The 14,555-nt window shown below is 59.1% G+C and overlaps 1 protein-coding gene and 1 long non-coding RNA gene across 2 annotated transcripts; both read right to left on the bottom strand.

Annotated features, from left to right (window-relative positions):
• Positions 1–4,584: 4,584 nt before the first annotated feature.
• On the bottom strand, positions 4,585–8,352 carry LOC106738015 (porwaprin-b). Its single transcript, XM_059727698.1, has 3 exons — positions 8,248–8,352; positions 5,019–5,159; positions 4,585–4,895 (listed from the first exon to the last, which is right to left on the bottom strand). The coding sequence occupies exons 1-3, from the start codon at positions 8,330–8,332 to the stop codon at positions 4,846–4,848; spliced, it is 276 nt and encodes a 91-aa protein (XP_059583681.1). The 5' UTR covers positions 8,333–8,352; the 3' UTR covers positions 4,585–4,845.
• Positions 8,353–8,814: 462 nt separating this feature from the next.
• LOC132250701 (uncharacterized) lies at positions 8,815–9,383 on the bottom strand. The gene is made up of 2 exons (XR_009462293.1): positions 9,257–9,383; positions 8,815–9,010 (listed from the first exon to the last, which is right to left on the bottom strand). It is a non-coding gene; the product is annotated as an uncharacterized LOC132250701 (long non-coding RNA).
• Positions 9,384–14,555: the final 5,172 nt, after the last annotated feature.

Genomic DNA, 14,555 nt, shown 5'->3' on the forward strand with positions numbered 1-14,555 from the left:
GAATGTGCTGGTTGTGACAGACCACTTCATCTGATATGCCCAGTGTTATCAGATTTGCCCATTACTTTGGGGTGTGCTCATTTATTAGGGATACGTTTCTGGGGTATTGGTAATTCTGTCAATGTGCTGCTTGTGTTACTTGTGTTACTATACGGAGCCTTATCTCTCTCTTCTGCAAGTCCTCACCCCCAATGGAGCTATCTTGCAGGACTCACTTTCAATGGGTCTGGGTTCCTCCAGTCACCAAATTAGTCATACACTCACAAACACACACAGATTAACATGACACGCCTGACCCGGCCAGGTTGATCATCATGGACAGGCCGACACCCTTATATGCCAAGAATCAGTTCATCAGAGCAACAACACACTGCAGTCAGACACAAGCACGCAGGTGAACAGAATCCCTCTGAATCCGGCTGGATGTCCAACTGACACCCTCATGGGCCAGCATTCAGTTCATTAGGACACGTCTGAGCCAAACTGGGTCAATCAGCCTGTACAAGCTAATCCCCTTATGTATTTCAAACTCAGCACGTCCCAATCTTTGGCCTCTTGATGAGCAGACCCCACAGTATTTTTGGGCTTCACAGGGATCTTTAGCTTAGGTAAAAGAAGCGTTGCTGCAGAGCACGTGAGGAAGGAGAAGTTACTACCAGTTTGACTATAAAGGTTATTTATTGCTAAGTATATGAAATATATAATGGTACTAATAGTAATAGACACGCATTCCCTGAGGAATTCAACACCAGCCTCTCACGCTGACAGAGACAGATTTCTGGAGAGGGGCACAGACGGTGGCATTTCGGGCACAGACGGTGGCATTTCTGCCACAGCTTGCAGCATCAGGATTTTGGATTTCCACTTGTTGTGAACAAGCCTCAGCTTAGCATGACTTTTCCAGATCTTACTATAGCCTTTTGGCAGACTTAAGACAATTATTGGGGTGCTCATAACCTTTTGTGGAAAGGACTTCCACCAGTCGTCTCGGGAAAAGTATGACAACACTTGTGATTAGGGCTCCAATGGGTTGGATGCTGTGATGAACCCTTAACCATTGTTCAAATGTTGCCCGTACCCCCTCTGACTCGGTCTCTTGCCTCAGCATTCCCTAATCCGACAACCGAGCTTTAGTCAATCAAGTTTAAATAGGCTTCCTATAGTGGGACCGGGGACTGTACGGCCTGAGATGCCTATTAAAATTAGAGGTGTGTGTGTGTGTCTGGGGGGGTGGGGGGAAGTTCTTTGTAAATCCAGATTAGAACTGGTCTGATAAATGCTGAGCTGGGTGTGTGTGAACATGGCTTGATTAGCATTTGGAGCACAGATTCCCCATCATGCAGTGCTCCCCTGCTTCTCTGATCCCAGAATTCACTGCAGTCTCTGCTTCAGGCTTTCTGTTCTCCATCTCTCATGTAAATGAATGGTCATCTGGTTCCATCTCGGATGCAAATGAGACCTAGGGCAGTTGTTTCACTCTTGTCACCCTTATCTGGTGAGGTTCTTAGGTGCGTCTCTCGCTGCATCTTAATCAGTTTCGTTTAGGTAGAGGAGGGGAGGGAGTGGGGGGGGAGTCCTTGTGAGTCAGACAGACTGCATCCTGTGCCAGGGTTCCCAAGAACACACAGCTGAGACGTAACACCAGGCCTTCCCTACGCGAGATCAAACATCAAGAACAGTTGCCAAAGTGCTGTGGGAAAAGTACTTCTCCGTGTTTGGGCTGCCCGCAAGAATCCACTCTGATCAGGGGCAGGATTTTGAGAGCCGGTTGTTGTATGAAGTACTGACAGTGGGTGGCATACACAAATCGAGGACTACACCCTACCACCCCCAAGGGGATCCCCAACCTGAGCGCTTCAATCACACTCTCTTGAACATGTTGGGTACCCTCCAGCAGGAACAGAAGGCCACATGGAGCCAGCGTATCGCATACCTGGTGGATGCCTACAACTCCACTAGGAATGATGCAATGGGGGTCAGTCCCTATTTACTCATGTTTGGGAGGGAGCCCCGGTTACCCATAGATTTGTGCTTTGGGGTAGAACGAGTCTACCAACAACATTTGACTCATGGTCAATATGCACAACAGCTTCGGGTCTGTCTCCGTCATGCATATCGACTGGCAGCCAAAACTTCTGGAAGAAACCAGCAATGCCATAAGTGGCTTTATGATGTTCAAGTGCATGAGCAAGGGTTACAAGAAGGAGACCGAATGCTGCTGTGAAACCTGGGGCTAACTGGGAGACACAAAATCGCTGATCAGTGGCGGGCTGAACCCTATACAGTGGTGCAACAACTGGGAGACCTCCCAGTATACGAAATCTCCCCCGAGTCTGGACCGGGTTGAAGTTGCGTGATCCACCAGAACCTCCTGCTGCCTATTGGTGAATTGGTGGGGCCCCCTCCACCTGAGAGTGAGCCAAGAGAAAAGAGGCCTAGCTCTCCCCGGACAAGGAGGCTTCACACCACCCAGCCAGCAGTTGTACCTGCAGCTCCTCCGGAGGACTCGGGCTCTGACTCTGACTGGAGGTACCCTACTGACTTTCACCCAAGCTTAGGACCTGCCACTCCTTGGGGCAAAGGGTAGATGGGGACTGCTGCTCATGAGGCCCCGCCTAGCGAGACCGAAAAAGAAAATATCCCCACACTTTTACCTGTCAGTGGGACAGACTCCTCGAGTGTGCGGGAACCCGAGTTGCTGGGGCCCTCACAGAGTCCTGCCCCAGACCGCACCCCACGGCCAAGGCGGGAGCTTTGTCCAGTCTGTTGCTTCACCTACAATGCCCCGGGGGTGCCAGGGGAGGTCCCCATTGCTGCCCCGTGGATCCAGTAGTCCCCCAGGCTGAGGCCTGCGCTTCACTGGGGACGGTGAAGGGTTCCGCAGGGGAGGATGTGATGGGCTGGCTGGCAGTGACCTAGCCCTGGGGTTTTGAAAGGGCAAAAGATGATTTGAGGACTTGGGATTTCCTTTCCCCACCAATCAGGCTCCAGAGACTCACCCTCTGTGTCCCCTGATTGGCCCCTTGGGTCACCTGGAGGGGGTAAAAGGGGCAGCATGGCTGACTCAGGGAGGGACCATGAGGAAGGAGCTTCAAAGAGCTGGCAAGAGCTGGGCCAGTGGGGCAGGAGCAGTTGCCCCAGAAGAGCCTGAAGGAGCAGGACCTGCAGGCAGCAGTTGGACCCTCAGCAGCGCGGTGTGTGGCTGGCAGGAGAGGCTTCCTGTTGGGCTCCAGGATCACCTCACAAAAGGTTGTGGCCAGCATGAGATGTTCCCTAGATCCAGCAAGGATCTGAGCAGTGACCTGAGAGGTTTCCAGCTCGGCTTCCAGCTCCTCCAATCAGAGGCCAGGCAGCTTGATGTGAGGCCGGGGCGCCAGGAAGGTCAAGACCCCCAGCAGCTTGAAGTGGTACCAGCCCTGGTGGCTGCATGGTAGTGTTCCTGCCAACCACATAGGGCATCCAAGTTCAAGTCCTAGCTTTGGTGACTTGGGTGAGTAAGCTAACAAGCAAGAATTCCTCCTGCATTGCGAAGGGGCCATTGTGTTTTCTCCCCTAGGCCCTATATTTCTTTGACATTTTGTATTTTGTGCCTTTTATATTTCCTCAACCAGTATTGTTTGCTCTGCTGTTTGTGTTTTTGTGTTTTGTTAACCCTGTCTTTTGTCAATGATTGTAAGTGTCTAACCTCTGTTGAATCCTGCCCCCTTGGGGCGTTGTAGTGTCCACTATACTTCCTGATTTATGCCTGTTATGTTGCCAGTATTGTTCCCTCATTAAAAGGTATATGGTTCAGTCCCCAGTGGTGGTCTGGCTCTGCTCCATAGGTGGAGGAGAATTCCTACACCTCCCACAGCGCTTGTGCACCTGCTTCGATCCCTTCAATTGGAGAAGGGTACCTCTTGGAGTACCACCCGGGTTACACTGTTGCTCTTTGCTGTGCGCTCAACCTTGCAATTCGCTATGCTCAATCAATGCTTTCTTCAGGAGTGGACGGCTCTGGTTCCAGCATTTATGACCTCAGTGCCACAGCCCAGTCTAATATTGAGTGTGGTAATGAGCCGTGACTCGGCCTTCCCCAGCCTGGTGCAGCCTGGAGCCCTGCCGCACAAAGCTCCTGCAGTCCCTGCCGGGCTGGCTGTGCCCGGGTGCAGAGCAGAAGCACTGCCCCATTGCAGCCCCATGAAGCCCCTTTTGTCCTGGCACACTGGCCACATGCAGGTGCTGGAGCATGGAGGCCCACATACCCCTGTCCCCTGACCACTGCCCTTACCCAGCTGGATCCCTGTTTTGCCCCTGCTCTGCAGGCTGGCAGGACAGGATATAACCAGGCCGACCCAGCACTGGGCACCGCAGCACCATGAAATCCGGCACTGTCCTGCTGCTGGCAGAAAGCAGCTCTGCCCCCTTGGCAGACCCAGTGGTGCCCACAGGACCGTGTGAGTGAGCTGTGACCCCATCCCAGCAGGGCTGGTTCCTCCCCACATCCCATCCCATCCCATCCCATCCCATCCCATTCCTGTGCCCATGCATTGCCACAGTGCTGCAAAAAGCCCACCTCTCTGCAATCAGTCCCCAAGCAGCTGCTGCAGAAACGAGGGTCTTTATTGAGAGGCGTCTGCAGTGGAAGCACAGGGGATAGAGAGCAGGACCTGGGCACAAGCCGTGGTGCCACCACGGGCACACACGTAGAGAAGCAAACCCAGGGCTGGGTCCGAGTGCAGGGCATGCCGGGTGATGCTAGGTCAGTGCAAGGGCAAAGGAGGAGCATGGAGGAGCTTCCCTGGGCAGATCTTCATACCCATCTGGGTCCAGGGTAGGGGGTCCTCGCCTTCCTGCTGGGCAGCATCAGACCTGCTCCTCGCGATGCCTCTTCCTTAGGCTTGGCCTGGAGATCACTTGGGGCAGGAAGGGGAGATGCTCAGAGCCCTGCCCAGGGCCAGCCCTGCCTGGGCACGGCCCCACCACAGCTCAGCACCCTCTCTGCCTGGCCCCCACCCTCACGCCATCTGCACCGCTACCTTGGACAGGCTCCTCGCAGCGCCAGGCACATCTCCAATAGCAGCACTTCAGCCGTCCCCTGCACTGGAAATCACTGCTGCACTCATTGGGCTGGGGCTTGCTGCACCACATGGGGTTAAGAAGGCACATCCCGGGCTTCCCTGTGACACAGTGCATTGGTCAGGGGTGCACGGGACATGGCCCAGTCCCATACACCAGTCCCTGGCAGGTGCCCCTGCTCCAGGTTGTTTCCCCGTGGGGCTGCAGGTGCTAGCGGGCTGATGGGGCCCTTGCAGCTACTGCTGCCAGCTTCGGCCCATCCACACAGCCTGGGCATCCAGCATCCGGAGCCAGGGTGCTGCCACAGCAGGTGCCCTTACACCTGTCCCTTTTGTGGGCAGAGGGAGACCCTGGCACAAGCCTACCTGGAGTGCGCCGGGTGGCAGCCCCTGCACCGCTTCCTCCAGAGCCTCTCGCTGAGCTCCTGGCTGCACCCCTCCCTGTACCTCTCTTCTTGCACCACCCATCTGCGGCCTCACCAGGGTCCGGGACTCCTGGTTGACCTCCTTCTGGCCCTGGCCCTGGCCAAGCCAGCATGTACATGACCAGGAAGGAGGCTCTGGCCAGCAGGGCCCTGGGGACTGAGGGGTCACCTCCCTTTCCCTGGTTCACTCCCATCTCTGGGCAGAGCACCACGGGCAGTGTCCGCCTGCACCTTGGACACGTTTGAGGGCCAGTGGATGCTGTCCAGTGTGTTCTGCTCGGTGTCCCTGCTCGATGCACTCGTTCTGAACATTTGACCCGTGCTCCCATCCCTGTTTGTCCTCCGTTGTCCCAAGAATCCAGTTGTCCCCTTTGTCCATAGCCTCCCCACCTAAAGAAGACTAGCACGTACTGCAGTGGGCTGAGCCCACACTTCCAAAGTGGACAAAAAGTGCACCGACCCAGACACACGCCTGTGCAAGGGCCCAGGGTCTCTGGGCACCTCCACAAGAAGCTCTTGCCCCAAACATGCCGAAGTGGTTGGTGCCTGATTTCCCTCCCCCTTCTCCTGCCCCAGGTAGGGGCCTGGGGAAGCAGCAGTCTGGACCTGGGCTGTATCCAGGGCTGAGGACCCCTCACTATGGGAAACCTCTGCCCAGCTCATGATGGTGGCGGGGGAACCGGCTCCCCGGTAACGTCTCAGCAGAGCCGCCTGGCACAGCTCCCCTCAGCCCTGAAGTGTGAGCTGGGTGCTTCTCCAGCTCCAAAGGCATGAACACCCCTGGCACCAGAAAGCAGGGACAGCACCTCTGCCCTGCTCCACCACACCTTTCAGGTCCAGGCACTGGAACTTGCAGTTGAAGTAGCAGCATGTCTTGCCCAGGGCACACGGCCTCTGCAGGCCACACTCGGGGGGAAACGATCTGACACAGATTTTGGTGGATGGCGGGCACTTCCTCACTGCAGAGAAAGAACTCGGTCATTCACCCTCCTCCCCTGCCCACAGACCACCAGCGGGCTGGCCCAGAGGGCGAGGATCCCCAGCAGCACGAAGATGCCCTTCTTCTCCATTGGCTCTTGGTAGCAGGGGCCGTGCAGCCTGTGTTGCGCTGGCATGGGGTTATGAGCCTCACTGCTCTGGGTCCGGCTCCTGATGGATGCATCCTGGAGGATGCTCTGCCTTGAGCCCCATGCTCTATGTTTGGGAACCTCCAGCCTCCCCCCTGCCACAGCCCCCCAAGCCAGGTGCATGGGGCTGGGTGGAATCCCCTCCCCTTGGTCCCCAACAGGCAGCCACGCAATCCTCCTCAGTCTTGAAGTTGTTGATGGTGCCCTGGCAGCCGTTGGACATGAAGAGCAGGTGTCTGCCCTGAGCTGGGGCTGGCAGGTGCTCGGGCCTGTGGCTGTAGGGCTTCCTGCTAGCTCCTGCATCAGGTCTCAAAACACAGGGGATGCACTGGTGCCGCGGGGTCCTGAAGCACCCACCAACCACCCCCGACTCCTACTCGCCTGCCCCTGTACCCTGGGAACCACCCTGGGAACCAGCGCTCCAGCCCAAATCTTCTTCCCTCTTTACTTCCACGGCCAGGAAAGCAGCCCACAGCAGGGTGCTGAGCCCACGGCTGAGAGCAAGGAAGGGGAGCAAAGACCTAGTCTTTTCCTGCCCTGGTGCTTGCTGCCCACAGGCGTAGACATTGGGCTGGGCTGAGCCCCTGGGCTGCAGTCAGGGGGAGCACTCACCTAGAACAAGCGGCCCATCACACAACCAGCTTGACCATTGGTCCCTGTCTCACCCTCAGCTTGCTGCCCACAGGCCCAGACAACACCTGCTCATGGGGCAGATAGCTCCTGTTCCTGGGCACCCCCATAGCCCAAGTGCTTGCCCCTGCTCTTGCCAGCATCATAGTTGTCCTGGTGACTGCACTGGAAGCAGGGGCCGGGGTCCTGGGGGAGCCTGCAGACCTCTGACCCAGAACAGAGACGGGCACAGAGGAGAGGGCAGAAGCCCTGCCTGGGATTGCAGCCCCTTGCCCTCTCTCCAAGCCGGGCCTAGGTCTCTGCGGTGGGGCTCGGGGAGCAGATGGGTCAGGGAAGAGGTCACAAATCCCTTTCCCCTCCTCCACCTGGCTCAACTTTGGCCATGGGCCACACAACTAACCCAGCATCGCGCTTCCCTGTGCCTCTGGCCATTGCCCTGGTGCCATGATGCCTCTCGTAGCATCCAGCCCCTTGCCGCCCACCTGGCACCTCTTCCTGCAGGACTCGAGGCTCAAAAAATTGTTTTGGTTTCCGAGGCAGCCTCCATAAATGAACATTTGGCAGCTCCTGGTGACCCAGTCATAGTAGAAGCGAATGAGTTACTGTGGGCAGAAGCCTTGGTCTAGGGGGAGCCTGCTGATGTCTGACCCAGAGCAAAGACTGGCAGTGTGAAGGGGCATAGCCCTGCCCAGGATCGCAGCCCCTCGCCCTCCCCTCCAGCCCAGCTGGCTCCCCCCGGGGCCGTGGCACTACCATGGGATGTACGTGTTGCAGGGCTGGGGGCCCAAGGGAGCTGGCAGAGGTCCCCCGGGCAGAGGGATGTGGCTCACATGGAGCTGCACCTCCCCCTGGTCCACAGGAACGAGATGCCAGGGGGCAATGCTCTTGCAGCATGGCAGCTCCCACCCAGCTGCCCGGTGCTTACACCACCCCAAGAATAGGGGGCAGGAGAGATGGGCTGGGGCAGGTTTGGGGTCTCAGAGCTGGGGGCTGGAGGGGAGCACTCACCTGGAACAAGCTGCCCAGACGCAGGCTGCAGCCTGGCCCAGAGGGCGAGGAGCCCCGCCAGCACCAAGAGGCTGCTCCACTTCATGGTGCTGCCGTCCTGCCGTGCCCAGCACCAGGCTGGCCAGGCTATATACCATCACCCAGCCTGGGAGCGGGGAGACCTTGCACAATGCCCCAGTTCTGCTCCCTACCCCTCCCAGGAGCACCACAACGGTTAGGAAAGAGCCCTGGGCTTCTGCGCAATGGGGCTGGACCTGGGTGCAGCCGGCTCCCCCAGCACCTCTCGTGCAGGAGCCACACTGCGGTGCCCCACAGCAAAGGGGAACAGTTGCCCCATCAGGGAAACACCAACAGCCTTGCTCGGGCCCCAGCGGTTCCTGCTTTGGGAGCAGGGACATTGCCCGGCCCCATGTAGCCCCGGGAAGCTGTGGGTCCAGGCACGTGCCCAGCGCTGGGGCCTGGAGGCCTCTGCCACCCATCAGCCATGGGACCCCGTGCCCCGGGCAGGGGCAGCCATGCCCCTTCTCTGTGCCCAGGGCTGGAGATGCAGGGACACGAGAGCCAGGGGAGGTTGCAGGAAGCCGCAAAGCGGGGTCTTTATTGCTGCAGGAAGGAGCTGCAATCGTGTGGGGAGGGCGGTGCGGGAAGCAGATTGCTGGTGCTGGGGTCACGTGCCCCATCGGTGTCTGGAGCCAGGACGGGTCCGTGGGAGGGTCCAGGACCCGCAGGCCCCGCTGTCCATGGGGTCACTCTGGGGGCTGCTCTGATGGGGAGGGAAAGTCAATCAGAGCGGAGAGGGAAGAATCGGGGGCCGGAGGCTCAGCCCAGCCCAGCACCCCACGGCACCCGCCCTGGAGGGCCCCAGCCCAGGGTGGCACAGAGACCACCACGGCATGGCCCCATCTCCCACCCGGCCCCTCCAGCACAGCTGGGTCCAGGCCCCTCCGCAGCCCTGAGACGGGACAGGGCTCGCAACCCCGAGAGCTGAAGACATGGGGGGGATCTGCACCTCTTCATACGGCCCCCAAGCAGACACGGCCACAGCCATTGCTGCAGCATTTCTGCCCCCAAGGACACTGCTCATCGTTCCTGCACCAATACAGGCAGCTCCCAACGCCCTTGGGATCTGGCTATCCAGGAAGGAGGCTCTGGCCGGGAAGGCTCCCGGGCACCTCGGGGCGTTTTTCCTCGGTGTCCTGCGCGCCCGTCTCCAGGCAGAGCACCACTGGGCGGTAGCCGCCGGCAAGCTGAAGCAGTTTGCGGGCCGGTGGGCGCTGTCCGGGGTGCTCTGCTCGCTGTCCCCCGGGGGAGCACTCGTTTTGAACCTTTGACCCCCCACGTGCACACCCTGTTTTTCTTTCAGTTGTCCCCCGTAATGTTTTCTTTCCTGAAACCGGGAGCCCAGCCGCCAAGAAACCAGCGGTGGCACCCGGACAATTTTTTTCAGCTCCGGCTGAGGACTAACCGCCCGTCCGGCAACCAGCCGGTGCCGCCATTTACATCGGCCGCCACAACCGGGGCAGCCCCCAGCTCTTAAAGCCATAGAGACTACTCATCAACAATAGTCCCAACGCCCTTGGGCCGGGGGCACCTGCCAGGTCTCCCTGCAGAGAAAGCACCCCGTGTCAGACCAGCACTCCTGCCCCAGCCTCAGCCACCCCCACCTCGGCCCTGCCCCGGGCACAGCGGCCACGCGGCAGGCAAGCTGTACCGCATGCCCGTGCCCCCCGCTCCCTGCCACAGAGCTGCCTTGCGCCCGCAACGGGCTCCGTGCAGACGTGGCCGCTGCACGTGGAAGTTGCCGTCACTGCAGCAATGTAGCACACGGGCACCAACGGGTCAGGGAAGGGGTCACAAATCCCTATCCCCTCCTCCCTCCTCTGTCTGGGCCTCCAACTCGGCACCTGGATCCACCTGCCCCTTTCCAGCAGCCGCACGACTCACCCAGCTTCACCCTTCCCTGCACATCCGGCCATCGCCCCGGTGCCGCCATGCCTCTCGCAGCGTCCGGCCCTGGCAGGCTCAGCCCCTTCCCGCCCACCTTGCACCTGTTCTTGCACTCCAGGAGGGTCTTAAAGTTGTTAGCATTGCCCTGGCAGCCGCCGTAAGTGAACCCTTGGCAGGTCCTGGTGACCTAGTTGTAGTAATAGTGCAGGAGGTTCATCTTGCAGGGGCCGGTTTCTGGGGGGAGCCGGCAGACATCCCCTGGGAAGAGGAGGACGTCCCTGCCCAGCCAGCTCAGGTCGCCTCCCTGCCTGAGCCCACAGGCCTGGACACAGGCCTCCCAGGTGGGGAACCGGTTCCCACTGCCCCCGCAGCTCCCATAGATGAACTTGCATCTGCGTGTGGCGTCGTCGTAGTAGTACATGGGCATGCAGGCCTTGTGGCAGAAATGCCACCGTCAGTGCCCCTCTCCAGAGATCTGTCTCCACCAGCCTGGGAGGCTGCTGTTGAATCCCTCAGGGCGGGGATCTCACTCCTTGTCTACATGACAAAAGCCTGGGGCCTGGGAGGCGGATGCTCTGGTCACCTGGGCAGGGGGGAAAAGCCCGGCCCTGCGTGCCGGCCCAGGTAGTCAGGGATGCTTGGGAGATTGGTTGGTTTGTGGCCAGCACTGGAAGCTTCGATTGGACCGGGCTGCTGAGGTCAGAGAGGTTATTTAAGGGCCCAGTCAGGAAGAAGGCAGCCATTAGCCATGCGGTCATCCAGGTGAATCTGAAACAGGCTCTCTCCTCATCACCGCATGCTCCAGGAGTGGCCTGCCTCCAGAGGAAACTCCAACCACCTCTGGACGATGCGAGTGAGTAAGCTACTAGAGATCCGATTAGATATTTAGCTTCAGTAACTCAGATGCATTTAAACGGCTACCTCAGCCACCCTGGTTTGCTCTATGGATTCCTTTGATATTCCTGTAAGATTTCTATGATACTGCTCTACCTTTTACCCTGTTTCCGCCCTACCCCTGTAATCAATAAAGTTCTCCTTGAGACCGGTGTGGGAGACTTATTGAGGGGTGGGTCTAAATTATGCCAAGGAGGCCCCTTAGGTCTGCGGACTAAGGGAGACTTCCCTAATAAGCCCCTGACTTGGGGAAGTGCCCCAAGTGCCTGTATTGGGTCTAGGACCCATTGGACGACCAGGACTGTGTTCTCCAAGGTGTGCGGAGCCAGAATTGAGTCCAGAGCCTTGGATGGTGGCAGCGGGAACCCCAGGCTAGCGGGTGTGCTCCAGGGAAGGGGTCAGCCGGACGGGAGGCACCCCAGGGAGGCACTCGGAGCCTGGACGGGGGTCGGGCGCAGGGAGGTGGGCGGCTCAATGCAGGAGCGCCTCCTACTGGCCCGCCACACGCCTCACAGTTGCCGGTCTCCGGGGGGAGCCTGCAGACACCTGCAGCCCAGAGCAGAGATGGGAGGTGAGAAGCAGCACCCCTCGCCCTGCCCTGGCTGGCTCTCCCCGCTTCATGGCACTAGCATAGGACGTGCACGTTGCAGAGCCGTGGTCTCTAGGGAGCGGGCAGACATCCACTGGTCCAGAGGGATGCAGTGCCACCAGGCAATGCCCTTGCAGCGTGGCAGCTCCCACCCTCCTGCCCATTGCCCATGCCACCCAACAGGACTGACCAGGACACTCAGGGGGCACAGGGTCCCCAGGGCAGGGGCTAGGGAGGCAGGAGAGAGGGGCTGGGGCCGGGCAGGGAGCACTCACCTGGAGAGACCTGCCCAGACGCAGGCTGCAGACCGGCCCAGAGGGCAAGGAGCCCTGCCAGCACCAAAAGGCTGCCCCAGTTCATGGCACCATCATGTCCAGCGCTGCACCAGCCGGGCTATATACTGTCACCCAGCCCCAGAGTCGGGGAGCCTTGCACAATGCCCCAGCTCGGCCCCTGCCCCTCCCAGGGGCACTGTGAAGGTTGGGAAACAGCCCTGGGCCTGTGTGCAATGGGGCCGGGATCAGCTAACGGCCAGCACGTGGGGCTTGCAGGCTCCCTGCTCTGATCCCTTCCAGTAAGGCCGGTCCCAGGCAACACCTAGATCACTTCTCCCAGGCTGTGCCCAACCCGGGGGCACTTGGGTTCATGCTGATGGACTAAAGGAGCCCTGGACAGGGAAAACACCCGCTCTCTGCTTCCCTCCCCTGCACGCAGCCTGGCTGTTGGAGATCATGGGCTCAGCACCCCGCCAGGGCCTGACCAGCTGCCCAGGGGCTGCTGGGCTATTACTACCTGGGATTGCTGCCATCAGGCTCCATGTGCTGCACATGCATAAACTCCAGAGCTTTCTGCCCCGGAGTTTTTACCTCCTGGGTACAAGTTTAAACAGCATGTCCAGGAGCAAAAAACACTGGAGCAATAATCCCGGGAGTTTATTCAAGAGCATTAATTGCATGTGTAGACATGCCCAGAGTGTTATATGGGAGGTGGAGCAGCCACCGCTGCAGAAGAGCGACAGTGCAAAGGAAACAGCGGAGCCGGAGGGAGTGGGGGCGAAGGCATGACCCGTGGCACGGGGCAGGTGGGCTGCAAACAGCACAGCCCGTCCCGGGCAGGGAGGACGCAGCAGCATCCCCTGCTTCTCGGTCTGCTCAGACCTGCGTCCAGGCTCGAGTCTGCGGCAGGAAGACTCCCCAATCCCTGCTGCTGCGGTGAGCCCTTGCTCCTGGCCCCGGGTGTCAGCTGGGATCAGGCCCGCAGCCCTGGGGTGACTGAGCTCAGCCTGGCAGCACAAGTGCGGGTGTCAGCAAATAGGGGTGACCCCTGGTCAGCAGCCCTGGGGGGCCGGTCGCAGCTGTGAGCACACTGGGAGGTAGGCAGTGACAGCAAAGGGACTGGATGGAGGGGACATGGCAGAGGACCCCAGCACTGCGGCCAGGGGTGAGGCTCTCCTTCTCCCATTGCCCAATACCCAGCACTTGCTTCGGACACCCCCAGCCCTGTATGGTGTCAGGCAGCTGCTCTGTGCACCTTTCCCACATGCCCTGGTGGCAAGAAGGGCTCTGCCAGCTGCTGACGGCTGAATTCAGCCAGGCCCAGGGCAAGGCAGAGCCCCCAGCGCAAGTGGGGCAATGTGGAGGGAGCCCTGAGCTTGCAGGGATGGGCTGCCCGGGCACAGGGGCTAGGAGCAGGAAGCTGCCTGCAACAGAGGGCGCTTTCCCCATCACCTCTTGTGTCAGGTCCCCGCGCCCCGCGGCCCACAGCAAAGGGGACAGTTGCCCCATCAGGGAACCACCAACGGCCTTGGGATGGGCTGGGAAGCTCCTGGCCCAGGGGAAATGAAGCCAGAAGAGAAGTGCCCCGGCCAGGTGAGCATGCAGTGGACCAGTATGGGGCGCTCCTGCATTGACCCTCCCACCTCACTATGCCCGTCCCCCTGCTGGACTCCACGTGTCTCTCCAGGGGCACCTAAGCCCTGGCAGACCCCCTTTCGAACCCCACCGTGGAGTCCGGGGGTAACGTGCTGCCACCACCCCGAGAGGGGACCTTCCAGGTTCTGTGTCCTTGGGGAAACACAGGCCTAATAGTCCTATGGGTACACAAACCAATACAAGCGTTTGGGGCTCCTCCCCAAGTTGGGGGCCAAAAAGGATAATCTCCCTTAGTCCGCTGACCCAAGGAGCCTCCTAGGCATAAGTAAACCCAGCCCTCAATAAGTCTCCTACGCCAGTCACAAAGGAGAACTTTATTGGTTACAAAGGGTAGGGTTAGACTACGGTAAGAGGTAGGGCACTATCAAGGGATTACTGTTGAGCAAAACAGTCTGGGTGAGGTAGCCGTATGATATGCAAATGCATCACTGGGAGCTGACTAACTCTCTAGGAACACTTACAAGTATCACCCAGAAGACGGTAGAGATCTGGCTCGGAGATTTCCAGGGAGAGAGCATTTCAGTTGGATCAGACTCTCTCCCTGTGTCCTGATGCTTGGGCCATGCTGGTAAAATGGCTTCTCCCCCCTTCTTCGACCAGGCCCTTATATCACCTTTCTGGCCTCAGCAGCCCTGTCCAAGAGAAGCCAGCAGTGTTGGCAATTAGCCAACCCATTTAAAAAGCATCACTGGTTACCTGGGCAGAGCAGCAGGGGCTTCTCCCTCCCCCACTCAGGTGACCAGAGGGACCACAGCCTCAGTACCAGGCTTTTGTTGTGTAGGTAGGGAGGAAAATCCCCCCTCCCTCAGAAATTCAACCCCAGTGTCCCAAGGTGACAGGGACAGACTTCTGGAGAGAGACACAGACAATGGCATTTCTGCTACACCCCTCCAATGAGACATTTTGCCTAACGGCAAGGCCTGGGGTCTTGGTGGGATGATATATTT

The sequence above is a fragment of the Alligator mississippiensis genome, chromosome 1, assembly GCF_030867095.1.
Source record: "Alligator mississippiensis isolate rAllMis1 chromosome 1, rAllMis1, whole genome shotgun sequence".
NCBI classification, from domain to species: domain Eukaryota; kingdom Metazoa; phylum Chordata; order Crocodylia; family Alligatoridae; genus Alligator; species Alligator mississippiensis.